Source organism: Piliocolobus tephrosceles, chromosome 19, assembly GCF_002776525.5.
Source record: "Piliocolobus tephrosceles isolate RC106 chromosome 19, ASM277652v3, whole genome shotgun sequence".
Lineage (NCBI taxonomy): Eukaryota > Metazoa > Chordata > Mammalia > Primates > Cercopithecidae > Piliocolobus > Piliocolobus tephrosceles.
Genome location: NC_045452.1, coordinates 32,236,620 through 32,261,935, shown reverse-complemented (window position 1 = coordinate 32,261,935; position 25,316 = coordinate 32,236,620). Strand labels below are relative to the sequence as shown.

General features: G+C 65.3%; 2 protein-coding genes across 9 annotated transcripts in view; both read left to right on the top strand.

The window, feature by feature from the left end:
• Positions 1 to 17,177, top strand: part of PLXNB2 (plexin B2) — a 32,586-nt gene extending 15,409 nt beyond the window's left edge. For 6 of the 7 annotated variants that reach the window (XM_023221892.3, XM_023221895.3, XM_023221897.3 and 3 more), the window contains 35 exons: positions 2,051 to 3,131; positions 3,499 to 3,681; positions 3,770 to 3,898; positions 4,560 to 4,660; positions 4,816 to 4,942; positions 5,344 to 5,497; positions 6,404 to 6,518; positions 6,592 to 6,700; positions 6,789 to 6,890; positions 7,479 to 7,571; positions 7,930 to 8,011; positions 8,160 to 8,317; positions 8,400 to 8,548; positions 8,705 to 8,813; positions 8,954 to 9,090; positions 9,249 to 9,419; positions 9,821 to 9,950; positions 10,053 to 10,280; positions 10,392 to 10,568; positions 10,635 to 10,774; positions 10,944 to 11,044; positions 11,285 to 11,514; positions 11,595 to 11,776; positions 12,184 to 12,250; positions 12,478 to 12,624; positions 13,242 to 13,398; positions 13,555 to 13,655; positions 13,731 to 13,815; positions 13,976 to 14,130; positions 14,246 to 14,406; positions 14,518 to 14,665; positions 15,348 to 15,412; positions 15,549 to 15,624; positions 16,182 to 16,256; positions 16,330 to 17,171. In XM_023221892.3, coding sequence (XP_023077660.2) covers positions 2,064 to 3,131; positions 3,499 to 3,681; positions 3,770 to 3,898; positions 4,560 to 4,660; positions 4,816 to 4,942; positions 5,344 to 5,497; positions 6,404 to 6,518; positions 6,592 to 6,700; positions 6,789 to 6,890; positions 7,479 to 7,571; positions 7,930 to 8,011; positions 8,160 to 8,317; positions 8,400 to 8,548; positions 8,705 to 8,813; positions 8,954 to 9,090; positions 9,249 to 9,419; positions 9,821 to 9,950; positions 10,053 to 10,280; positions 10,392 to 10,568; positions 10,635 to 10,774; positions 10,944 to 11,044; positions 11,285 to 11,514; positions 11,595 to 11,776; positions 12,184 to 12,250; positions 12,478 to 12,624; positions 13,242 to 13,398; positions 13,555 to 13,655; positions 13,731 to 13,815; positions 13,976 to 14,130; positions 14,246 to 14,406; positions 14,518 to 14,665; positions 15,348 to 15,412; positions 15,549 to 15,624; positions 16,182 to 16,256; positions 16,330 to 16,434 — 5,517 coding nt within the window. In that variant the 5' untranslated portion in view covers positions 2,051 to 2,063 and the 3' untranslated portion in view covers positions 16,435 to 17,171. Of the gene's footprint in view, positions 1 to 2,050; positions 3,132 to 3,498; positions 3,682 to 3,769; positions 3,899 to 4,559; positions 4,661 to 4,815; positions 4,943 to 5,343; positions 5,498 to 6,403; positions 6,519 to 6,591; positions 6,701 to 6,788; positions 6,891 to 7,478; positions 7,572 to 7,929; positions 8,012 to 8,159; positions 8,318 to 8,399; positions 8,549 to 8,704; positions 8,814 to 8,953; positions 9,091 to 9,248; positions 9,420 to 9,820; positions 9,951 to 10,052; positions 10,281 to 10,391; positions 10,569 to 10,634; positions 10,775 to 10,943; positions 11,045 to 11,284; positions 11,515 to 11,594; positions 11,777 to 12,183; positions 12,251 to 12,477; positions 12,625 to 13,241; positions 13,399 to 13,554; positions 13,656 to 13,730; positions 13,816 to 13,975; positions 14,131 to 14,245; positions 14,407 to 14,517; positions 14,666 to 15,347; positions 15,413 to 15,548; positions 15,625 to 16,181; positions 16,257 to 16,329 lie in introns of all 7 variants that reach the window. The other variant, XM_023221896.3, reaches the window with a different exon arrangement.
• Positions 17,178 to 20,889: 3,712 nt separating this feature from the next.
• The window catches only part of MAPK11 (mitogen-activated protein kinase 11), a 6,940-nt gene continuing 2,513 nt past the window's right edge, over positions 20,890 to 25,316 (top strand). Inside the window, exons 1-10 of one of the 2 annotated variants that reach the window (XM_023222260.3) lie at positions 20,990 to 21,126; positions 22,248 to 22,438; positions 23,231 to 23,476; positions 23,677 to 23,735; positions 23,822 to 23,933; positions 24,017 to 24,046; positions 24,129 to 24,176; positions 24,256 to 24,370; positions 24,692 to 24,763; positions 24,998 to 25,077. In XM_023222260.3, the coding sequence (XP_023078028.1) occupies positions 22,316 to 22,438; positions 23,231 to 23,476; positions 23,677 to 23,735; positions 23,822 to 23,933; positions 24,017 to 24,046; positions 24,129 to 24,176; positions 24,256 to 24,370; positions 24,692 to 24,763; positions 24,998 to 25,077 (885 nt within the window). In that variant the 5' untranslated portion in view covers positions 20,990 to 21,126; positions 22,248 to 22,315. Of the gene's footprint in view, positions 21,127 to 22,247; positions 22,439 to 23,230; positions 23,477 to 23,676; positions 23,736 to 23,821; positions 23,934 to 24,016; positions 24,047 to 24,128; positions 24,177 to 24,255; positions 24,371 to 24,691; positions 24,764 to 24,997; positions 25,078 to 25,316 lie in introns of both variants that reach the window. The other variant, XM_023222261.3, reaches the window with a different exon arrangement.

Genomic DNA, 25,316 nt, shown 5'->3' with positions numbered 1-25,316 from the left:
GGGCCAGGGGGGCTGTCAAAGGGTGGAGAAACACAGTGGTCAGAGGCCAAGCAGTTCCCACTGCAGGTCAGAATCCCAGCCCCACCCATGCCCACGGTGTGGCCTTGGGCAAATTCCACTCCGTGCCTCAGTTTCTTCACCTGAGAAATGGGTCACAAGGCTGTCATGGCTCAGCCTGGCCGTCAGAGGCACAGGGATGTGGAAACATTTGCATTTTGTGACTTGTTCTTTCCACACCTAAAACTTTTTTTTTTTTTTTTTGAGACAGAGTTCTGCTCTGTCACCCAGGCTGGAGTGCAGTGGCGCAATCTCAGCTCACTGCAACCTCCACCTCCCGGCTTCAAGCGATTCTCTGCCTCAGCCTCCAGCGTAGCTGAGACTACAGGCGGGTGCCAGCATGCTCGGCTAATTTTTTGTATTTTTGGTAGACATGGGGTTTCACCACGTTGGCCAGGCTGGTCTTAATCTTCTGACCTCGTGATCTGCCTGCCTCGGCCTCCCAAAGTGCTGGGATGACAGGCATTACAGGCGTGAGCCACCAGGCCCAGCAGAACTTTCAAATAGGTGGTGAGAAAGAGGATTGTGTTTTGAGGGGATGAGACGTATGCAGGGAGGTGACACTTGGGGTGGCCTGAGAGGGTGTGGCAGTCCCTCTGGAGGCACGGGGTGGGCCTGCACAGGGAGGTGGGGGAGGCCAGGGCCTGCATCCCTCGTGACCCTTTGCCATCAGGTCTGGACCCCCTTGGCACCTGCCATGGCAGGGCTGCCCTGTACACCTGGAAGCCCCCAGTATTGGTGCACTCAGGGAAGATGACAGTGGGCCAGGAGTGGGGGTGGTTGGGAGCATGAGGAGGGGGCACTGGCGGGGAGGCTGATGCAGGGATCACTGGCCAGGATGGAGCAGGGTCCCTAGCGTGAGAGGGACGGACCACCCTGAGGAAGAGTTCAGAGGCAGGAGGGTCCTGTCTGCTGCTTGTGTCTGAGCCCCTAAGATGCACCTGAGTTTGGTAGGGAAGGAAGGAGGGAGGACCACGCATGTCCTGGGTGGCCTTGGATCATCCTCCTGTTGGGAGACCCTTAACTCAGCCTGGTCCTCAGCAGCTCACCTGTCACATCACACATCCCCCTCATCCACCCGGACCCGGGTCGGACCCAGGCACAGACACCACACCGAAACGTGCTCAGTTACACACACACATATGGACACAGCCTGTCCAGCCCGCAGACGTGGGGGCCTCCCCTTCTGAGACCTGGTGGATTTGGAGCTGCTCATGGCTCCCCAGGTCCCCTTCTTGCCTCCCCTGTGTCCACATCAGAGGCTCTGCCCTGGGGGCGGCATGGGCCAAGTGCGAGGAGTGGTGGGTGATGGCTGGGTGATTGCTGGCTTCCACTGTTGCATCAGGGCAGGGGGCCTGGAGGCGATCAGGGCCCCTGGGGCTCTGGTAGGCAGTTGTAAACAGCATGTGCACTTGCTGGGGTATGCACAGTACACTCCTTGCCCTCACCCGAGCCTCCGGTTTCCCGTGTCCTTCACCCCTCGCCCTCACCCGAGCCTCCAATTTCCCGTGTACTTCGCCTCCGCCCCACGTGTGAGCTGCCTGTTCTAACGTCCAGGGGTCTGTCTGTCAGCCTGAGCCTGTGCGCTGGGGCCAGTGCCTCCCGACCACCTGGAGCTCCTTGGGGTCACAGGTCAGGGGGCATGTGTGTGAGCACCTGAGAGCCTTTCTGGGGGCGTCGACTCCTTGCCTCGGGAATAGGCCTGCCGGTGTTGTGAGCACCTCCGGGAGGGATCCTGGAGCGGGCAGTGGCAGTGCCTTGGCCCCAGTGGTCGGTCAAGGTGGCCTTGAGGAGGGCTGGGAGGTGGTCTCCAGCGAGATCTTGAGGATGGTGGGGGTGTGAAGCAGGAAGGGGCGGAGCTCCGGGTTCCTCAGTTCGTGGAGTGGCACGATCTTCTCTGTCCCATGTTCTGACGTTTGGGGCAGGGACCAGAGAGGGATTTGATGGGGGTCCTCTGGGCCGGGGTTCCCCTGACCCTTCACTCTTCCCACAGGGTGCCGGGGGCAATGGCACTGCGGCTCTGGGCCCTGACCCTGCTGGGCCTGCTGGGCGCGGCTGCCAGCCTGAGGTCCCGGAAGCTGGACTTCTTCCGCAGCGAGAGAGAGCTGAACCACCTGGCTGTGGACGAGGCCTCAGGTGTGGTGTACCTGGGGGCGGTGAATGCCCTCTACCAGCTGGATGCCAAGCTGCAGCTGGAGCAGCAGGTGGCCACGGGCCCGGCCCTGGACAACAAGAAGTGCACGCCGCCCATCGAGGCCAGCCAGTGCCACGAGGCTGAGATGACCGACAATGTCAACCAGCTGCTGCTGCTCGACCCTCCCAGGAAGCGCCTGGTGGAGTGCGGGAGCCTCTTCAAGGGCATCTGCGCCCTGCGTGCCCTGAGCAACATCTCCCTCCGCCTGTTCTATGAGGACGGCAGCGGCGAGAAGTCCTTCGTGGCCAGCAATGACGAGGGCGTGGCCACGGTGGGGCTGGTGAGCTCCACGGGTCCCGGTGACCGCGTGCTGTTTGTGGGCAAAGGCAACGGGCCGCACGACAACGGCATCATCGTGAGCACCCGGCTGCTGGACCGGACCGACAGCAGGGAGGCCTTCGAGGCCTACACGGACCACGCCACCTACAAGGCCGGCTACCTGTCCACCAACACACAGCAGTTCGTGGCGGCCTTCGAGGACGGCCCCTACGTCTTCTTTGTCTTCAACCAGCAGGACAAGCACCCGGCCCAGAACCGCACGCTGCTGGCCCGCATGTGCAGAGAGGACCCCAACTACTACTCCTACCTGGAGATGGACCTGCAGTGCCGGGACCCCGACGCCAATGCCGCGGCCTTTGGCACCTGCCTGGCAGCCTCCGTGGCCGCGCCTGGCTCTGGCAGGGTGCTGTACGCTGTCTTCAGCAGAGACAGCCGGAGCAGTGGAGGGCCCGGTGCGGGCCTCTGCCTGTTCCCGCTGGACGAAGTGCACGCCAAGATGGAGGCCAACCGCAACGCCTGCTACACAGGCACCTGGGAATCATCCCGTGATATCTTCTATAAGCCCTTCCACGGCGAGATCCAGTGCGGCGGCCACGCGCTGGTACGGGCCGCAGTGTGTTCTTGTGGGGCCCGGACTGCCGGCGTCCGTGTGTGGGTTTGCGTGTCCCAGCCTGCTGGGGAGGGTGCACATGAGCTGTGTGGCCTTGGTTCTCGCCAGCGTGGGTGCTCGCGTGGGTGGGTGCTGCATGTCTCAGTGCTATTCACGCCGGCACCAGTCCCAGGCCTGTGTCGGGCACTGGGTCACATAACAGCACGGTGGGGCTCCCTGCCCTGTGGGCCCTGTTCTCGGGGACGTGTGTGGGGCACATGTGCCGAAGGGAAGGGCCTGTCCCAAGTCTTGGAGCCCGAGTGGGGAGGGCCCTTCAGAACAGGGGGTCTGCCTGCCGTTGATACGCTGTGGTCCGCAGGGCTCCAGCCAGAGCTTCCCATGTGGCTCGGAACACCTGCCCTACCCACTGGGCAGCCGCGACGGGCTCAAAGCCACGGCTGTGCTGCAGCGTGGAGGCCTGAACCTGACGGCCGTGACGGTCACCGCCGAGAACAACCACACTGTGGCTTTTCTGGGCACCTCTGATGGCCGCATCCTCAAGGTTTGGCCCAGGCTGGGGCAGGGAGGCTGTGGAGGGCCTGTCTGTGCACAAGGCCCCTACCCTCACCAGCCTGCCCTCATGCACACAGGTGTACCTCACCCCAGACGGCACCTCCTCAGAGTACGACTCTATCCTTGTGGAGATAAACAAGAGGGTCAAGCGCGACCTGGTACTGTCTGGAGACCTGGCCAGCCTGTACGCCATGACCCAGGACAAGGTGAGCCAGACGCACCGCGCAGAGCACTCCAGGCCAAGTGTGCCCTTATGACAGGCCTGGGGGCCAGAGGAGGACTGGGTGCTGCAGAGCCAGGCCCTTCTCCTTGGGCTGGAAGAGGGGCGGCTGGACGGGTCCCGGGCAGTGTCTCCATCCTGTGTCTCTGGCACTGCCCCTGTCTCTGCCACTCCTTCTGTCTGTCCTGTGTGGTCTCAACCAGGTCTCTCCCTCCAGCCCCGCCTATGTCCCGTCCTGGTGGAAGGGACCTGGGTTGGTGTCTGAGGGTTGTTCCTGAGGGTGGATGGCAAGACGGGGTCCCAGCACAGCCTCTGTGAGCTCAGTCAGTGGGGGACATGGGCCTGGGCCCCAAGCTTGTGGGGGGTTGGTGCAAGAGCCCCTCAGGCCAGGCCTAGGAGTACCCCTCAGAGGGAACCAGCACAGAGGACGGGAGCTGCCCCAGGAGACCCCACAGCCAAGACCTCCCGGCTTCCCTGGGCTCGGCATGGCCAGCAGGCCAGGGCCACACAGAGCCAGAACTGTTTAACAACAAGCCTGAGGTGTCTGAGGCTTTCGAGGCCCCGGGACAAAGCTGGGTCAAGCTGGCGGTGTGCGGAAGGCCTGTGTGGCCTCTGCCATGGTCCCCCTCTCGGCCCCGCTGCCCCAGGTGTTCCGGTTGCCAGTGCAGGAGTGCCTGAGCTACCCGACCTGCACCCAGTGCCGCGACTCGCAGGACCCCTACTGCGGCTGGTGCGTTGTCGAGGGACGGTGAGTGCCTGGGGGGGATCGGGGACACGGCCTGCCTCTGGGATCCTGGTAGGTCATGGCTTGGGTCGGGGGACACACTGCACTGTCCTGGGAGAACAAGACCCCACCCTGGGCTGAGGGAGTCCCAGTGCTGAGGCCGCCCCCTGCGCCTGCAGATGCACCCGGAAGGCCGAGTGTCCGCGGGCCGAGGAGGCCAGCCACTGGCTGTGGAGCCGGAGCAAGTCTTGCGTGGCCATCACCAGCGCCCAGCCGCAGAACATGAGCCGGCGGGCCCAGGGGGAGGTGCGTGGTGGGGCTGGGGTGGGGGTCCTCGGACCCAGGCTCGGCCAGGTGGGGGCTCCCCCAGGCTAGGAGCTGTTGGGACAGGCAGGGGATGGCCCCACATCTCCTCCGCCTGGGCTCCAGGCACTGAGCCTTCGTGATGGAGCCTGCCCTCCATTGGCCCCCTGGATCCCTGTGACCTGGGTGGGTAGGGGTGGGGCTTGTCCCTATCCAGGGTAGACCCAGGCCTTGTCCCAGGAGTTGCTGGGGTGACCACAGGGGGCCTGTGTTGGAAGATGCGAAGTCAGGTTCTGGAGGCTCCTCTGGGACGTGTGCCCACACACGCAGCGAGGTCGAGTGACGGGCAGGTGGGCAGACAGGACTTGGGGTTCCTGGTGTGAGCTGCGGGGCCCCTCCCTCAGGTGCAGCTGACCGTCAGCCCCCTCCCCGCCCTGAGCAAGGAGGACGAGTTGCTGTGCCTCTTTGGGGAGTTGCCGCCACACCCCGCCCGTGTGGAGGGCGGCACCGTCATCTGCAACTCCCCAAGCAGCATCCCCATCACGCCGCCAGGCCAGGGTGAGGCCCCTTCCCAAGCCCCCAGGTGGCCCTTCTCAGTCACACGGGGCCCTGTGCATGTGGGCTTTCGCCTCTGCTGGCCCCTGGGTGCAAGCTGGGCACAGGCACACTCTGCGGCCACTCCGGGGGCCCAGCCTGAACGAAGCCTGTGGTGGGGTTGCTGTGCCTGGTGGGGGAGGTTCTGGCCTCCTGGGCTGTCCGCAGCCATGCCCCCAGGCCCGTAACAAAGGTGACTTGTCTTCAGCCTGTTCTCTCATCACGTCCAGAGCAGCATCCGGGTGCCCTGTCCAGCCTGAGACAGTGGGGGCTGTTCCCAGAGGCTGCAGGGCCGCCAGGGCTGTCCACAGCCACGCCCACCCAGGCCTGTAGTGAGGGTGACTTGTCTTCAGCCTGCTCCCTCATCACGTCCAGAGCAGCATCTGGGTGCCAGGTGCCAGGCCCCGTCGTCTGGGCAGATGCCCCTCACCCCTCCCTGCCGTATCCAGCCCAGCCTGAGAGAGCAGGGTGGTTCCCAGAGGCTGCAGGGCCTCACATGTGGGCCAGGGCAGGCGTCACGCCCATATCCCCCGAGTTTTGGGGGCAGTGGGGCCACGCAGTGACGTGGGCAGGGACCTGGCAGGTCCTACCCAGACTCCAAGGAGCCGCTGCCCTCACTGCCTGGGGGAACAGAGGGTACGAAAGCAACCCGGCCCTGGGGAGGAAGGCAAGCCCCGCACTGGGCCCGACACCCGAACCGAGATCTGATAGCAGGTGGCAGGCCCGGCCCAGCATGAACGGGCGTCCTGGCAGGCACCACCTGAAGACCAGGCGTCTCCACCTCGGCCCCAGGAGTCAGCCCCGGGGGAGGCTCAGCCTGGCCCTCGGCCCTGTGGCCGCCACCTTGATGCCGTCCCCTCCTGTCTGCAGACCACGTGGCCGTGACGATCCAGCTCCTCCTCAGACGGGACAGTATCTTCCTCACTTCCTACGAGTACCCCTTCTACGACTGCCGCCAGGCCATGAGCCTGGAGGAGAACCTGCCGTGAGTGTCTCATGCCCCTCGACCCCGCCCCACCCACCCACCCAGCCCCGCTCACGACCCTCTCTGGACACAGGTGCATCTCCTGCGTGAGCAACCGCTGGACCTGCCAGTGGGACCTGCGCTACCATGAGTGCCGGGAGGCCTCGCCCAACCCCGAGGACGGCATCGTCCGTGCCCACATGGTGAGGGGCCTCGGGGCCTCGGGGGACTGTTCAGGGCACGGCTGCTCTGCTGTGCCCAGGCAGCACCTGACCAGCCTTGCTCTCCCAGGAGGACAGCTGTCCCCAGTTCCTGGAACCCAGCCCCCTGGTGATCCCCATGAACCACGAGACAGATGTGACCTTCCAGGGCAAGAACCTGGACACTGTGAAGGTGTGGAGGGAGGGGTGCTGGTCAGCGACAGGCTAAGGGGCAGAGGGAGGGGTGCCGGGCGGCGACAGGCTAAGATGCGGAGGGAGGCTGCGGCAGGCCGGTGCTGATGGGTGTGTGGGAGCCTGAGCTCCACCCGTGTTCCCCAACTCGGGACCCCCCCATGAGGTAGAGGGCATAGGATATATCGGGGACAGAGGCCAGGAGGGAGCATGCGGGGGCCTTTGGATGGGACTGAGCAGAGGCGGTGGAGGAGGCAGGCGTGCGGAGGTTGAGGCGCCAGTGCCACCTCCCAAGGAGGGAGCTGTGGGGGCCACGATGCCGGGTGGGCCGGGCGATGCCCTCAGGTGGATGAGTGGTGGAGGTGACCAGGGAACACCCACACAGGACGTTCAGAGGCTTCTGCAGACACAGGTGTTCGGACTTCGGAGTGGCCGAGGGGTCAGCTGGCATGGGAGAGTCTGAGGGACAGGCACGTGTGGGGTGAGGAGAGGGCTCACACTAGGCACTAAGGAGGGACTGCGGGGGTTCTGGGAGGAGGGCCAGGGTGCCAGAGCCCCCTGTCCAGGGTCCTGACGGGTTGGTCTGCAGGGTTCTTCCCTGCACGTGGGCAGTGACTTGCTCAAGTTCATGGAGCCGGTGAGCATGCAGGAATCCGGGACCTTCGTTTTTCGGACCCCAAAGGTACAGCTCCAGGGCAGGCCGGCTCAGTTGCTGGACCCTAGGGTCCAGGGTGGGGTGGCGGGCTACCTCCAGGACTGTGAGGGGAGGGGCAGCAGGGAGACCCCGGGACCAGAGCCCAGCCAGGGGCTTGCCGTGCCCTACGCTGCTGGAGAAGCCCCCTGTGCCCTCCGCCTCCCTGGGGACAGAGTGGTGCAGAGCAGTGTCCATGGGGTTCCCCAAGTTCCGACACCTTAAGGCCTCCCCTGCTGCCCTTGGCTGCGAAGGGACCCGGTGGCCACAGGGTGGTTGCCCTCGTGACCCCCGACCCGCGCCCCTCTGTGGGGGCAGGAAGTGCAGTGTGTCCCTGCGTGTTCCCCAGCTGTCCCACGATGCCAACGAGACGCTGCCTCTGCATCTCTACGTCAAGTCTTACGGCAAGAATATCGACAGCAAGCTCCATGGTGGGGGCCACGGGCGGGTGCAGTGGGGGGCGGGCCGGGGGGGACGAGTGGGCACAAGGGGATGGGTGGGGGGACAGGTGGGCACAATGGGGAGCAGGTGGGGGCCGGGCAGGCACGGGGTGACCGCTGACGGCAGCTCTCCCCGCAGTGACCCTCTACAACTGCTCCTTTGGCCGCAGCGACTGCAGCCTGTGCCGGGCCGCTAACCCTGACTACAGGTGTGCGTGGTGCGGGGGCCAGAGCAGGTGCGTGTACGAGGCCCTGTGCAACGCCACCTCCGAGTGCCCGCCGCCCGTCATCACCAGGGTGAGCCCTTCGAAGCCTGGCCCACACCCTCCCACGCCCCTGGCCTGAGCCCCTCCCTGCTCACCCAGCTCTGCGGTTTCAGATCCAGCCTGAGACAGGCCCCCTCGGTGGCGGCATCCGCATCACCATCCTGGGGTCCAATTTGGGAGTCCGAGCAGAGGACATCCAGAGGATCTCCGTGGCTGGCCAGAACTGCGCCTTTCAGCCGGAACGTTACTCCGTGTCCACCCGGTGAGTGGACGGCCCTGGCCTGGGCGCTGTCAGCCGTGTCAGTACCCACGCTGGGGTTCTGGGTGACGGGGTGGGTGGAGAGGCTGGGGGGGTGAGGGTGTCAGGGTAGGGAGTGGGTCGGGGAGGGCCTGGGCCACCCTGCCTGTCGTCCGCCAGGATCGTGTGTGTGATTGAGGCTGCAGAGGCGCCTTTCACTGGGGGTGTCGAGGTGGACGTCTTCGGGAAACTCGGCCATTCGCCTCCCAACGTCCAGTTCACCTTCCAAGTAAGCACCTGGCCTCGGGGACCTGCCGAACCCGGGAGGAGGGCTCTGCCCACCACCTCCCCACAACAGTTACCATCCAGCCCCGGGCTAAGGGCGTTCTGTGCCCCGTCCTCACCTGAGTACCCCTGCGGCTCTTTCAGCAGCCCCAACCTCTCCGTGTGGAGCCGCAGCAGGGACCGCAGGCGGGCGGCACCACACTGACCATCCATGGCACCTACCTGGACACAGGCTCCCAGGAGGACGTGCGGGTGACCCTCAACGGCATCCCGTGTAAAGTGTGGGTGTCACCGCCAAGCTGCTGATTCTGGGTGGCCCTGGGTATGGAGGGGGGCACTTACTGACACCTGAGTGGCCCTGAGGGGACAGCGGGGCCTGGTCGGGCTGGGGCTGGTCCCGGGGGAGGGGCTGATGCCGACTAGCACCCTCCCTCCCCAGGACGAAGTTTGGGGCGCAGCTCCAGTGTGTCACAGGCCCCCAGGCGACCCGGGGCCAGATGCCCCTGGAGGTTTCCTATGGGGGCACCTCGGTGCCCAGCCCCGAAATCTTCTTCACCTACCGTGAAAACCCCGTACTGCGAGCCTTCGAGCCACTGCGAAGCTTTGCCAGGTGAGGCTGGTGCCCCCCGCCCCGTCCCACTCTGCTGCCCACACCTAGCTGCCTCCTCAGTGCCCTTGGCTGACTGCGCTGAAAGGAATGTGGTGGGGCTGGTCTGTGCAGCGGGAGGAAGCCTCTGGAAAACCCCACTGCACCCCAGATCCACTTCCTCCTAGAAACCCAGACGGGCACACCACCGGGCTCCATGCTCACCAGGCCCTGCGTGCCCCCCGCCCACAGTGGCACAGTCCCGCACTCAGCACGGCCCACCGCGTTGCCCCTTTGCCCACCCAGACCCACACATGCACCTGGAAGCCCTGTGTGGGCAGAGCCAGGGTGGGCGGGGACGGGAGGGCGGAGCCTGCGGGGACCACCCTTGCCAGCCGAGCCCACCGCGGCACTGCCCTCCCCAGTGGTGGCCGCAGCATCAACGTCACGGGCCAGGGCTTCAGCCTGATCCAGAGGTTTGCCATGGTGGTCATCGCGGAGCCCCTGCAGTCCTGGCAGCCGCCGCAGGAGGCTGGATCCCTGCAGCCTGTGACGGTCAGTCCTGGTGTGGGCTCAGCTCTGGCACCGGCCAGTGGGATCGTGCCCGGGAAGGGCGGGGTCTTCACCCCGGGGCTGACGGCTGGGACTTGCCTGCAGGTGGTGGGCATGGACTACGTGTTCCACAACGACACGAAGGTTGTCTTCCTGTCCCCGGCTGTCCCCGAGGAGCCAGAGGCCTACAACCTCACGGTGCTGATCGAGATGGACGGGCACCGCGCCCTGCTCAGGACGGAGGCCGGGGCCTTCGAGTACGTGCCTGACCCCACCTTTGAGAACTTCACAGGTGGTGTCAAGAAGCAGGTCAACAAGCTCATCCACGCCCGGGTGAGGATGCTGCAGCCCCGGGGCTCTGGGTCCCGCTTGGGTCTGGGCTCAGAGCTGGTCGACGCGTCCCTAGTTCCCTCCTGCTCACCCTGGTCACGGCCTCCTCCCCAGGGCACCAATCTGAACAAGGCGATGACGCTGCAGGAGGCCGAGGCCTTTGTGGGTGCCGAGCGCTGCACCATGAAGACGCTGACGGAGACCGACCTGTACTGTGAGCCCCCGGAGGTGCAGCCCCCGCCCAAGCGGCGGCAGAAACGAGACACCACACACAACCTGCCTGAGTTCATTGTGCGTGCACAGGGGCGGGCGGGAGGCGCCCCCACGGGACCGTGCTGAACCTGGCCCCCCACGCAGGTGAAGTTCGGCTCTCGCGAGTGGGTGCTGGGCCGCGTGGAGTACGACACACGGGTGAGCGATGTGCCACTCAGCCTCATCTTGCCGCTGGTCATCGTGCCCATGGTGGTTGTCATCGCTGTGTCTGTCTACTGCTACTGGTGAGCCCGCCCCGTGGCTGTGCCAACACCCCCAGCCCTCGGCCCTCCCGCCTCGGCCCCTCTGGCCTCACCTGCCGCCCTGCACAGGCAGGCGTGTAGATCCACCTCCTCATCCGGGCAGCTGAGCAGTCGGCCCGGCAGGACCCAGGAGCCTCCCTGTGCCCCACAGGAGGAAGAGCCAGCAGGCCGAACGAGAGTATGAGAAGATCAAGTCCCAGCTGGAGGGCCTGGAGGAGAGTGTGCGGGACCGCTGCAAGAAGGAATTCACGGGTAGGGACCGCCCGGGGGCTGGTGCTTGGGCGCCGCCTGCGGCGGGAATCCTGTGTGTGGTGTGGGGCTCGGGGCCCCAGGCGGCCAGGGACGTCTCACCTGTGGTGGGAATCCTGTGTGTGGTGTGGGGATCGGGCCCCAGGCGGCCAGGGACGTCTCACCTGTGGTGGGAATGCTGTGTGTGGTGTGGGGATCGGGGCCCCAGGCGACCAGGGACGTCTCACGCCGGCCTCCCCCTAGACCTGATGATCGAGATGGAGGACCAGACCAACGACGTGCACGAGGCCGGCATCCCGGTGCTGGACTACAAGACCTACACCGACCGCGTCTTCTTCCTGCCTTCCAAGGACGGCGAGAAGGACGTGATGATCACGGGCAAGCTGGACATCCCCGAGCCGCGGCGGCCGGTGGTGGAGCAGGCCCTCTACCAGTTCTCCAACCTGCTGAACAGCAAGTCCTTCCTCATCAACGTGAGCCGGGGGGCCGGCGGGCGGGCGGGAGGGCGCACAGGCGGCGCTGCTGGGCAGGCTCTGACTGCCGGCCCCCACAGTTCATCCACACCCTGGAGAACCAGCGGGAGTTCTCGGCCCGCGCCAAGGTCTACTTCGCGTCCCTGCTGACGGTGGCGCTGCACGGGAAGCTGGAGTACTACACGGACATCATGCGCACGCTGTTCCTGGAGCTCCTGGAGCAGTACGTGGTGGCCAAGAACCCCAAGCTGATGCTGCGCAGGTGCACATGGGCGGGACGTCCCACAGGCGGGCGACCACGGGGGCGCGGGGGCTGGCGGTGGGAGGCGCCGCGGCCTATAGGGCCCCCGGAGGCCGGCAGGTTCCAGCCAGCAGTGGTGGGGGGGGGCAGCCTAGGGGTCATGTCCCTGGCAGCAAACACAAAGCCGGACTCTAGCCCTTCCTGTCCAGCGGTCTCCGCTGGTCACAGCGTAAGCCCTCTGCAGAACAGGAGGAAGGTGGCAGCCTTCCCATAAGGGCTGGTGCTGCCACCAGGCAGTCCTCACTGCAGGCCACACCCAGGCCTGGACGGGCGACGCTGGCGCAAGGGTGGCCGGGTGCTTGGAGGAGTCAGTTGGGCCTCAGGAATACTACGGGGTCACTTGCTACAAGGCCTCCCTGCACCCCCAGGTCTGAGACTGTGGTGGAGAGGATGCTGTCCAACTGGATGTCCATCTGCTTGTACCAGTATCTCAAGGTGGGTTACACTGTAGCCTGGCTGGGGGTTGAGGGGCGAGGCAGACTGCTGCCGTTCCTCCAGTGTCCCCCCTATCTGTACAGCACCTTGAGGTGGGCCCTGCTTGGACAGGTTTGCTTCCTGCCCCTGACATGGTCAACCCTGTCCATGCCTCTGGCCAGGGCTCCGGGGGCCCTTCCAGGCCCCAAGTCCCCTGACCTCCCAGCCTCCCCTCCGTGTTACTCCAGGACAGTGCCGGCGAGCCCCTGTACAAGCTCTTCAAGGCCATCAAACATCAGGTGGAAAAGGGCCCGGTGGATGCGGTACAGAAGAAGGCCAAGTACACTCTCAACGACACGGGGCTGCTGGGGGACGATGTGGAGTATGCGCCCCTGGTGAGCTCCTGGGGTGGGGGCCGCCATGGGCGCCTCGGATCTGGGCTAAGGAGCTTGGGCGTCCCCTGGCCACAGACGGGACCCACAGGCTAGAGGCCGTCCACCTGCTCTGTGGATTTGAGTTACAGCCGGCTCTTCCTCAGGCTCAGGGAGGGGCCTGGGTGCTAGTGGCTGTGGGCTCTGGAGGCTCTAAGTGTGCGGCCCTCCGTCAGCTCTTCCTGGGCACCCCCACCTCCTGGAGGCCATACGAGGGGCCTGGCACACCAGGTGTGTCCAGGGTTCCGTACACATGTGACCGGTGGGTGTGGCAGGAGCCTGTGCACGCGTGAGACGTGTGTATTCCGTGTCTGTGCATGTGCTTCTGTGAGCTTGTATGTCAGCCTGAGTGAGCGGTTCTGAGCTGTCCCCGTCTTTCTGTTCTGCTGAGCCGGAGCAGGCAGGGGAAGGGCAGAGTGTGGTCATCTGGGAAGCCTCAGGGGCTCGGAGCCTGCCGGCGGAGGCCTGCTGTCCGAGGGTGCCGCTGTGGTCGGCAAAGCTGGCGGGACGGACAGTGGCTCCTAGTGGTGCAGGTGAGAGCAGGGCCTCCCCGTCGGACTTCATCCCGGATGTCTCGGCAGACGGTGAGCGTGATCGTACAGGACGAGGGAGTTGATGCCATCCCGGTGAAGGTCCTCAACTGTGACACCATCTCCCAGGTCAAGGAGAAGATCATTGACCAGGTGTACCGCGGGCAGCCCTGCTCCTGCTGGCCCAGGCCAGATAGCGTGGTCCTGGGTGAGTGCCGGCCCCTGCCCGTCTGCACACAGGCGCCCATGTGCCTGGCCCGTGTCCTGGGGCAGGATCCTGCCTGGCCAGCTTTCTTGTGTGGGAGCGGTGGGCAGTGGGAGGAACCTCGGTGGCCGGGGCCCAAGCTGGGCTGTCTCTTCCCAGAGTGGCGTCCGGGCTCCACAGCGCAGATCCTGTCGGACCTGGACCTGACGTCACAGCGGGAGGGCCGGTGGAAGCGCGTCAACACCCTCATGCACTACAACGTGAGCGTCTGGGCCGGGGGGGCGAGAACTGGGCACCCCGGGGGCACAGCCCACTCTCACCACCGTGTTCCCCAGGTCCGGGACGGAGCCACCCTCATCCTTTCCAAGGTGGGGGTCTCCCAGCAGCCGGAGGACAGCCAGCAGGACCTGCCTGGGGAGCGTGAGTCCCTCTCTCTTGCCCGTTTCCTTCCAGACCTGGGTGGTCGGCGTGGACCACGTCCGCCCTGGAGACATGTACCCCGCCCACCCGCCACCACTGCTCCCCATGGGACCCATGCCCCAGACCTGGGTGGGGGTCCCTCAGTGCCCGCTCCCCACAGGCCATGCCCTCCTGGAGGAGGAGAACCGGGTGTGGCACCTGGTGCGGCCGACCGACGAGGTGGATGAGGGCAAGTCCAAGCGAGGCAGTGTGAAGGAGAAGGAGCGGACGAAGGCCATCACTGAGATCTACCTGACGCGGCTGCTCTCGGTCAAGGTGGGACCCCGTGGGTGTGTGGGTTGGCACCAGGAGCTGTGACCACGGTGCCATGCTGAGGCCCGCCCCCCAAGGGGCCGTGCCCACGGCACCGCTGAGACCCCCCCCCCCCCAGGGCACACTGCAGCAGTTTGTGGACAACTTCTTCCAGAGCGTGCTGGCACCCGGGCACGCGGTGCCACCCGCAGTCAAGTACTTCTTCGACTTCCTGGATGAGCAGGCAGAGAAGCACAACATCCAAGATGAGGACACCATCCACATCTGGAAGACGAACAGGTGAGGCTCCGCACCCACCCCGCAGCCGAGCCCGGCTCCACTTATCACTCTTGGGAGGCTCCGCACCCCCCCAGGCCCAGCCCCGCTCTCATTTCCGCTGCTCGGCCTCAGCTTACCGCTCCGGTTCTGGGTGAACATCCTCAAGAACCCCCACTTCATCTTCGACGTGCACGTCCACGAGGTGGTGGACGCCTCGCTGTCAGTCATCGCCCAGACCTTCATGGATGCTTGCACGCGCACGGAGCATAAGCTGAGCCGCGTGAGTGGGGTGGGGACAGGGTGGGGACAGGTCGGGGCAGGGAGGCCTGGGTCTGCCTCAGGAGCATCCTGTGAGCTCGGAGCTTGTCTGGGGTGTGGATTTGCACATCTTGGGCTGGAGCCTTTGATGAGGGGGTGGCGCGTGGCCGAGGCTGGGGGCACAGGTGCCCAGCAGAGCCTGAGAGATCCCGAGACCACTTGCCCTCTCACCACAGTACACAAGCAGAGAAACGAGTTTTACTACAGATCACAAAATAAGTAGTTGTTTTGGTTTGTTTTTTATTTTGAAACAGAGTTTTGCTCTGTTGCCCAGGCTGGAGTGCAGTGGCGTGATCTCGGCTCACTACAACCTCCACCTCCTGGGTTCAAGCAATTTTCCTGCCGCAGCCTCCCGAGTAGCTGGGATTACGGGTGCCCGCCACCACGCCCGGCTAATTTTTGTATTTTTAGTGGAGACAGGGTTTCACCATGTTGGGCAGGCTGGTCTTGAACCCCTGACCTCAGGTGATCCGCCCGCCTCAGCCTCCCAAAGTGCTGGGATTACAGGCATGAGCCACTGTGCCCGGCCCATAGTTTTCTTGATGAAAGTGTCAGTTCAGGGCAGGGGAGGCTACCCAGGGGGACTCTGAGCGGCCCCAGCCTGGGCCCCTTGGCCAGGCGTCACTGGGTTTTCTCCCCGACAGGACTCTCCCAGCAACAAGCTGCTGTATGCCAAGGAGATCTCCACCTACAAGAAGATGGTGGAGGAGTAAGTGCTGCCCGCCCTCCAGGCCAGGCCCCCATGCCCACCCTGGACCCCCTGTGGGGAGGTTCAGGCCTTGGTTTCTCCCACCACCCCCTTTGTGTCCCCCACTGCCCACACTGTGATGCTCCCACCCCCGCAGTTACTACAAGGGCATCCGGCAGATGGTGCAGGTCAGCGACCAGGACATGAACACACACCTGGCAGAGATTTCCCGGGTAAGGAGGCCACCAGGGACGCACCCATGGCCATCCCCTGCTCCTGGCTCCTACTACCCTGTGCTGAGCCTGGCCCTGAGCTGCAGGGCAGGGGTTAAATGGTGTTGAGGAGGAGAGAGGGTGGGGTGGGACCTCCAGATGGGCCCAGCCATGTGAATTGAGCGTGCTGTGTGGCCACAGCTGTGTGTGGGGAGTGTGAGCTATTTGAAGCCAGGCCATGCCCACAGCACCCCCTCCCTGTGGCCCCACCCACAGCTGTGCCCACAGCGCCCCCTCCCTGTGGCTCCACCCACGGCCCTGCCCACAGTGCCTCTCCCTGTGGGTCCATCCACAGCTGTGCGTCACACAGGAAGACACTGAGATGGTTGTGTGTGCAGGACTCTGCCTGCGTGGGTGTCTGAGGCCACGCCACATGGGGGACCCTAAGTGCTGCCTGTGCCCAAGGCCCCAGCTGCTGCCCTGGGGAGGCCTCTTGTCCTGGGCGTCCTGCACTACCCCTGCCAGCTCTGGGGCTCCCACAGCCCCTTTTCTGCCCTGACCGTCCCGTCACCCCGCAGGCGCACACGGACTCTCTAAACACCCTCGTGGCACTACACCAGCTCTACCAATACACACAGAAGTACTATGACGAGGTAGGGTCAGGCCCCCGGGGGCGGGGGGGTGCCGGGCGATCCCCCAATGTGCTCTGATGGGACTCTCCCTCAGATCATCAATGCCTTGGAGGAGGACCCCGCCGCCCAGAAGATGCAGCTGGCCTTCCGCCTGCAGCAGATTGCGGCTGCACTGGAGAACAAGGTCACTGACCTCTGACCTCCAATCTCCAGCGCTGCCTTGGAGCGTAGGTACCCAAGGTACATGAGAGCCCCTCGGGGGAGGAGGCCAAGTGGCTGTGGCTGAGGCCCCCACCCTCCCCCGGAGAACGCGCCCCATGTGGGAGTGGGTGCAGCAGGAACCCACCCAACGTCTAGACTGTAGCATCTTCCTCTGAGCAATACCGCCCGGGCGCTGCACCAGCACCAGCACCAGCCCCAGCCCCAGCCCCAGCTCCCTCCGGCGGCAGAACCAGCATCGGGTGTTCACTGTCGAGTCTCGAGTGATTTGAAAATGTGCCTTACGCTGCCACGCTGGGGGCAGCTGGCCTCCGCCTCCGCCCACGCACCAGCAGCCGCCTCCATGCCCCTGGGTTGGGCCCCTGGGGATCTGAGGGCCTGTGGCCCCCAGGGCAAGCTCCCAGATCCTGTGTCTGTCTGTCCACCTCGGGATGGGAGGAGGAGAAAAAGCGGTACGACGCCTTCCTGACCTCACCGGCCTCCCAAGGGTGCCGGCACTCTGGGTGGACTCACGGCTGCTGGGCCCCTCTTCAAAGGTCAAGTGAGTCGTAGGCCAAGTCCTACGTCGGGGCCCAGACATCCTGGGGTCCTGGTCTGTCAGACAGGCTGCCCTAGAGCCCCACCCAGTCCAGTGGGACTGGGAGCAGTTCCACCAAGACCACCCTACCCCTTTTTGTAAATCTTGTTCATTGTAAATCAAATACAGCCATCTTTTTCACTCTGTGGGTTGGCTGAGTTCCTACTGGGGCTGCGGTGCCCCTGTTCACCACCCCTTCCCTGGGCTCTGTGGGCCCTGCTGGGAGGGGAGCTGCGGTGAGGTGGGGGGGGGCGGGAGGGGGGGCCGCGGGGGGGGGAGGGGGGTGGGGGGGGGGGCAGGGGGGGGGGGGGGGGGCTAATAGGGATGCCTGGGGGAGGTGGGGGGTGCTGGAAGGTGGGACTGCTTCTGGTGCCATCTGGTGGCTTCCATGGCCTCCTGCTTCTTTCATGCAACACATTCTTTTTTGTTTTTTGTTTTTGAGATGGAGTTTCACTCTTTTTGCCCAGGCTGGAGTGCAATGGCACAATCTCGGCTCACCGCAACCTCCGCCTCCCAGGTTCAAGCGATTCTCCTGCCTCAGCCTCCCGAGTAGCTGGGATGACAGGCAGGCGCCACCACGCCCGGCTAATTTTGTATTTTTAGTAGAGACGGGGGTTTCTCCATGTTGGTCAGGCTGGTCTCGAACTCCCGACCTCAGGTGATCCGCCCGCCTCAGCCTCCCAAAGTGCTGGGATTACAGGCCTGAGCCACTGCGCCCGGCCAACACATTCTTACCACGTGCCCACTGCACACCACGCATGTGCTGTCTTGAGCGCTAGGAACAGCAACAACCAGGACAGGGCTCAGAGCCTCCCCTGTGCGCCAAGAATACAGACAGCCCAGGCAGAGGGGCATTCAGTGCTCCAGACACAAAGTGAAGGCCCAGCTTCAGATGTGGCTGGATCTAGGCACACATCCTGAGGTTCTGCTGGTCTGCACTGCTAACCCACTCACGAGGATCCGTTCTCAGGCAGCCCCAGCCTATCTCCCCGACTGGGGCACATCAAGGCCAGGGTCTCTTGATGGGCAAGGCCGACACTGCTCGAGTCTCCTTTGGACTGGCTGGGGCAGCTCCATTCAAGCCACGACGAAAAACGGGTGGCCTTCTCTCCCCCACAGGAGAAAGGGGTACAAGGCAAACTGACATCCCCTGCTCTAGGGACCCCTGAAATGACATTGGGTTCCTCCCTTCCCAGAGACATGGCTGGTCAGAAGGTCAGAGCAAGGGGGTGGACCGAAGTCGGAAGCGCAGAGTGGGAGGTCTCAGGTAGTGAGCTGGGAACCTGGAGGCCTGGCTTCCGTACGCAATCCCTGCAGACCATCAGGCAGGGGGCTGGGGACCTGGAGGCCTGGCTTCCGTACTAGACCCCTGTCTCACTGGGCAGTCAGGAAAGAAGGGAAGGTTCTTTGAGACCCCACACACGTGAAACTTGGGGCTGGGGAGAGGCTGCAGGCCCAGCAGTCCAGCACCCAGGTGGGGGCTGGCACGGGTAGAACCCGGGCATAGCTGCTGGGGTGCACACGGGTGGGCCGGAGTGATCAGCTGGCGACAGATGAGGGGTGGCCTGTCCTTCCTGGTGCTTTCCAAGTCCCATTTTCCCCCCAGAGTGGTGGGAGGAGAGACGGTGGGTAGCTCACCAGCCCAGGGCTACATCCTGCTTGCTTCTTACTGGCAGGACAAGTCCTTTGCTAAATCAGCTCCGTGCCCACCATCGCCTGGTCCCCCAGTGAGCAAGGCCAGATTTGCCTTTTAGGAAGTTCACTGACTGCAGGAAGAGGCCAGCTGGGAGGGACCAGGGGGACCAGAGAGGGGCTGTCACACCCCTCCAGTGAGCAGGGGTGGCCAGGACCAGCAGGCCGTGGGGGCGGGGGGATGAGCACGGAGAAGGGGTGGTCTACTGTATTCAGGGACCACAGTGAATCAGCTGGGTAGGAGGTGCCTCTGGCCCAGGGCCTCTCACTCCTGCCCTGCCACCTGCCCTTCCCGGCTCCCCTGACCCAGGGCAGTCCTGTCACCACCAGCCCGCTTCCCCTCTGGGCCTGGGACTGTCCTCCACTGGCAGTTCCCTCCAGGGGGGCTTCCCTGGCCCCCACCGAGCTCTGACGGTGCCTCTCCTGGAAGGCGGCCTCCAGGCCCTCACGCCACCCGAAACTCCTCGGTGGTCACTCCCCAGCAGTGCCACGACCCCACACTGCCCCCGGTAGGCACCTGGGTGGGACCTCTAATGCACGGGGCAGGTCAGCTCAGTGGTGAGAGGCTCCTGTACCCCGCCCCCCACACACACGCTCACCTGACCCGCTGAGCCACCCAGGCCTCCCTGGCCGCGAGGATTGCGGGGGGCGGGAGGGCGCCTGGGGGAAGCCTGACACCTTCCCACCTCCATGTCCCCTACCCTAGGGGCGAGAACCGAGCCGCCCAGTCCCCCGGGAGGCGCAGGGGCGGCGCCGGTCGCCATGGGAACTCGATTCCCGCCCCGCCCGGCCGCGGCGCAGACAAAGGCCGCTCCCCTCCCCCGGCGGCCGCGGCCGCGGTTCCCACAGCCCCGGGGCTGCGCTCCCGCCTCCTACTCCTTTAGCTGAAGCTCCATTAATTCCGCACAAAACCCGGCCGGGCCCAGTGAAAGGCACCCCGGGGCGGGGGCCCTCCGGGAGGCCGCGCGTGTCCTCGCCCCAACTCAACCCCAGCGAGGACAGGGGCCATCTCCGGGCCCGCGCCAGGCCCCAAGTCGGATGCCGGCTTCCAGTGGGGGAACTGAGGCACAGGACTTGGTCATGCAAAAGGGGCCGGAGCGGCTGGGACTGAGAGACCCGTTCCTTCGCCGCGGCCCGCATGGGTCCGTTGGCCAGGACCGCGCTGGCTGTTTTAATTTGGTTGCCGATATATAAAAATCAGATTTGACATTAAAACTCGGATTTTAATGTTTTAAAAAAGGAGTTATTTGGGCCACTGGGATCCTGATTTCTCACTTCGCTGGAGGGGCCGCCCAGCCACGAAGCCTCCCACCCACTCACTGCTCTACCAGGGCGGAGGTCGGTGCCCGGTGCTCCAGGGGGCAATGCTCCTCCGAGCCCCGGTCACTTTCCAGTGGGAATAAAAGTAGCTGTGCGGCCCCGAGCGCCGCACAGACGCCGAGGAGTGGAGCCCGCCCCCGTCCCGCGCCTGGCCGCCCGCGGGGCTGACTTCAAGGACCCTGCACCCAAAGGCGGCTCCTCGGACCTGGGATAGTCAGGGTGGGCTTCCTAGAAGTGGCAGCTAAGGAGGAGGAAAGGTTCTGGGCAGCAAAAAGGATCCGTTTGGGGCCGCTGTTTGTGGGTAGGAAGGCCCCGCGGTGACGCCGCTGTCCCTGGTCCTGACAGTCGGAGGGGAGGTCAGGGCGACCCGGGGCAGGAGGCCTGGAAGGTTCTCCGAGGCGCGCCGCAGACCAAGGCCTGCAGGTCCTGCCTGAGAAAGCCAGGCCAGCCCTGTCCCAACGCCTTTCGGCTTATTTTCCTATCCAGTGCCGAGTCTTTAGGAGGTGCTATTCTTATTTCTGTCTTGATAAAAAATACTTCCCATGGTTTACCCAAGGCTTCTTCGGGTTTGACGGTTCTTCCTCGTTGGGGAGGGCGCCGCCGGGGTGGGGAAGCCCGGGTCGAGCCCAGACGCGGGCGCAAATCTGGAGAAGCGCGCGGCCCCCAGGAGGTGAGAGCCGGAGGGAGGCGTCCGCCCTTGGCGCTCCCCCCGGGAAGGGGAGGGCTGGTTTCCGCTCCGCCGCCGCCTCCGAGGCGCAGGAAGCAGCGCATTTGTCTTTGGGAACCCCCCCACGCCCCAGCCACCCAGCCCGGGAAATCCGCCCGGGCCTCCCGGCCCCGCCCCGGAGCCCTGCCCCGCCCGCCGCCACCGCCTCCGCCGCCCTCCGCTCCGCTCCGCTCGGGCTCGGCTCGGGCGCGGGCGCGGGGCGCGGGGCTGGCCCCGGGCGGAGCGGCGGCCGCTCCGGACATGTCGGGCCCTCGCGCCGGCTTCTACCGGCAGGAGCTGAACAAGACCGTGTGGGAGGTGCCGCAGCGGCTGCAGGGGCTGCGCCCGGTGGGCTCGGGCGCCTACGGCTCCGTCTGGTAGGGGCGGGGCAGAGGGGGTGCTGGGTGGGGGCCGGGCCGGGCCGGAGAGCGCGTCCCCTCCTAGTCCGCGCGAGGTTCTCGGCGTGGGGAGGGGCCTCGCCCTGCCTCCGCCCCCGGGCGCCGCGCGGATCTGAGGAATGAATGGGGGGGGGGGCGGCGTAAAGAAACTTTCCAAGCAGACGCCGTTACCGGGAGGGAGGGGGGTCCTCCGGCCTCGCCCGATTCGTACCGCCCCCCACCAGGCCTGGGGGCCTGGGGGGGTCACAGCCGACGTGAGGGTGGGTCTCATGCGACGGAGCCCCGAGCCACCCTGATGTCCGGGCCCCTAAATGTCTGAGCGCCCACCTGGGATTCACTGAGTCGGGTCAGGCAGCCCCCGGGGTCTAGCGGATGCCCCTCCCCCACCCTGGCTGGGGGCTATTGTCTGAAAAGGGAAGCCCGGCTCCCGGAAGCCAAGACCTCTCCCCCTGGGATGGCCTCAGGCTCCCCCTCAGACCACAAACCCCACTTAGGCCTTGGGGCCAGAGGACCTGGCCTGGGGCCCAGGAAGACGACAGAATCTGGGTGGGGGAGGGGGGTCGACTGGGCCAAGGCTTCTGTTACCAGGGCAGCCAGGGTTGGAGGGGCTTAGGGTGAGGTTATTACCAAGAGTCCTAAGTTTCAGCTTCCATGTTGACTGGGAGGCCGATCATGGGTACAGGCTTTGAGAGGTGCAGCTGAGACCTCACCACGGCCAATGCCCCTTAGCTGCTGCCCACTGGGGGGTCCTGCACAGCAGCCAGGGCAGGGCGTTATCCCAGGCACTTGCAGGTTGGAAGTGGGATCTCTAGGCCCACCAGATTCGGAGCTCAGGAGCCAGCATCAGGGCTGGGGGTCCCAGGGCAGGCTGTCTTCTGGCATGGTCCCAGCCTTCTGTCAGAAGCTGCAGGTGGGTCATGCTAGCCATCATGCCAGCACAGATCTGTCTTCCTCTCTGAGACCTCAAGGGCAGGAAACGGGTCTGGGACAGTGTGGGAGTGGCCATAGGGAACTAGGGCGGGGCCTGGCTGGACTCTGTGAGTTGCTGAGGGGTGTCCGGTTCTCTGAGTGAGGCCTGGTCTCCCCCCTTGCACCCCTAGCCCATTTTCTCAGTACCACTGCCAAGGGTGCGGACCGGGTACCAATTTCCTGTCACCTGACCGCACAGATGCAATTGGCCAAAAGAACCTGCTGCCCCACGTGCAGGGCCACTCACCTCACCACCACAGAAGCACCTTTCCCTGATCACAGGCTGGGAGCATGGCTGCCCCAGGCACCTCACCCTGGGCCCGTGAGCATCCCAGACCCAGGGGGAACCGTCCCTGCTCCGCGCTGTGTGGGCATGGGGGGTGGCCTCAGCCTCCATTTGCTCTGGGACAGGATCCCAAGAGACAGAAGTAGGAGGGAGAGAAGGGGCAAGAATCAGCGAGAGGAAACAGGCTGTGCAAAGCCCTTGCCTTTAGCAGGGCAGTGGGACATGGGAGGGTGGGATGAGGCGTCACTGGCAAAGGGAGCGTGGGCTCAGGAAGCTGGTGCAGGGTGGAGAGTCTGGACCTCTGGGAAGTGGGGCTGGGCGAAGGGCTGTTTGTGGGTCCAGCACACGCCCTCAGCTGTACATCACCTTCTGTCCAGGTTTTGTTCCAAGTAATGATGCAATAAGCACCTCTGACCAACTTTCCCTCCGCATTTTGAACATTCGGAGGCACTGGGGGTCCAGGGGCTTTGAGGTGGCTCTAGAATCCCCCTCCATGAGCCTCCTGGGACCATGGGGTCTATGGGGCAGAGGGAGGCCGGTCTGCTGCAGGTGAATGCCAGTGGCTGTTTCCTGCTGTTTTTCTACGCTGGGTGGGGGGCCTCTCCCCCAGCCTCGCTTTGAATGGGGGCCCCTGGTTGGGAGTGGGAATCAGTGGGGTCAGGGTACAGAGAAGGTCCAGGACCTTGAGGGGCGAACACACGCATGGGGGTCCAGCCCCAGGGGCTCCTTCCCAGCAAGCACGGAGAGGGTAGGCCCGAGGCGGGAGGCCGAGCTGGGGGGGCGGGGCCGGGGCCGGGGCGGAAAAGCTCCACTGCCCCATCCCCACAGAGAAGCGGCGAGAGCGGCGCCGCCCGGGTCCACGCGCGTGCGGACGGGAGCGCGTGTGCGCGCGGGCGGCCGCCCTCGGACCCTTCCCGGCGCCGCCTCACTCGCCCGCCTTCCAGTTCGGCCTACGACGCGCGGCTACGCCAGAAGGTGGCGGTGAAGAAGCTGTCGCGCCCCTTCCAGTCGCTGATCCACGCGCGCAGGACGTACCGGGAGCTGCGGCTGCTCAAGCACCTGAAGCACGAGAACGTGAGCCGGGGACGGGCCGTGGGGGGAGGGCGCGTCCGGGGGCGGGGCCGCAGGCGCAGCCAATGGGCGGGTGAGCTCTGGCGATGGGGGCGGGGCCATAGGGGGCGCGGCCTGGCGCTGCGGGGCGAGGCCCAGGGGGGTGGGGACCTGAACCACAGCCGGGGGTTCGCCGCCCGGCCCTGACGCCCCCCGCCACCCAGGTCATCGGGCTTCTGGACGTCTTCACGCCGGCCACGTCTATCGAGGACTTCAGCGAAGTGTGAGCGGCGGGGCGGGCGAGGCAGCGGGGAGCGCGTTCGCGGAGCGGCGGTGGGGCCCTGTCCTGACCCCCTGACCCCACCCCAGGTACTTGGTGACCACCCTCATGGGCGCCGACCTGAACAACATCGTCAAGTGCCAGGCGCTGAGCGACGAGCACGTTCAGTTCCTGGTTTACCAACTGCTGCGCGGGCTAAAGGTGGGGTGCCCGGGGCTTCGCGGGTCCCCTCGCAGGGGGCGGGCGGGCCGGGCCTGGCACTCACCACGATCCCCCTCCCGCAGTACATCCACTCGGCCGGGATCATCCACCGGGTAGGTGCGACCGCAGGGTGAGGGTCGGGTCCAGCAGGGCTCCGTCCCAGCCTCCTCTGCTCACGCTTCGCGTGACCTGCAGGACCTGAAGCCCAGCAATGTGGCTGTGAACGAGGACTGTGAGCTCAGGGTGAGGCCCGCGGGGCAGGGGTGGGCGGGGCGGTGGCGGAGCCCGTGAGGAGCTTGAGAATACCTCCTGGTCGCCCCAGATCCTGGACTTCGGGCTGGCGCGCCAGGCGGACGAGGAGATGACCGGCTATGTGGCCACGCGCTGGTACCGGGCACCTGAGATCATGCTAAACTGGATGCATTACAACCAGACAGGTGCAGGGGGAAGGCCTGGGGGGACGAAGGCCGAGGGCCTCGTCTGGCCCTGGACTGGCTCTGCATGCCAGGTCTTGGGGGGCAGGCAAGGTCCCCAAGAATGTGGGACCCACATTCAAAAGCAGCCCTTCAGAGGCCTCTAGAGCATGACAGGTGCTGGCCTCCTCTGGCCCTGCAGTTACAGGCCTCCCCCTGCCCAGGGGCGTTGGATATGGCGGAGGAGGGGGTCTGCCCGTCTCAGGGTCTGGATGTGACTGTGGGTCTCCTGGAGGAGGGACGTGGGGTGGGCACACTGATGGAGGCCCCCTCGCCCTCAAACAGTGGACATCTGGTCCGTGGGCTGCATCATGGCTGAGCTGCTCCAGGGCAAGGCCCTCTTCCCGGGAAGCGACTGTATCCTTGGCCCAGGTTGGGGAGCAGGGTCAAACAGGGCCCCTCTTGTAGGGTAGGGACCAGCGCTGGCCCCTTCTGGCGGGTCTTGCCTCTTCTGCCCCCCATGCCATGCTACTTTGGGCTGGCCATCCTCAGCTCTAGGAGAGCGGGCTCTGGGCAGCGCCCCAAAGTTTTGGGTCTGGGGGCCCAAGAGAGGTCCTTGGCTGGCCCGTGGGTGTTTCCTGAGTGATGCAGACATTGACCAGCTGAAGCGCATCATGGAAGTGGTGGGCACACCCAGCCCCGAGGTTCTGGCAAAGATCTCCTCAGAACACGTGAGTTGGTGCCTGCCAGCCGGCAGCTCCCTCTGCTGGTCGAGTCCCCAGGCTCTCTCGGGGAGAGGGTGGTGTGGAAACGTGGGGAAGATATGGGGAACATGGGATGTGGTGGGATAGAGACTACGTCAGGTGCCCAATCCCTGCAGGGGAAATAGGAGAAGGGGGAAGACGTTCCTGACACCAGGGACAGTGAGTGCAAAACCATGACCCCAGCAAGCAGTGCCTGGCCAGGGCAG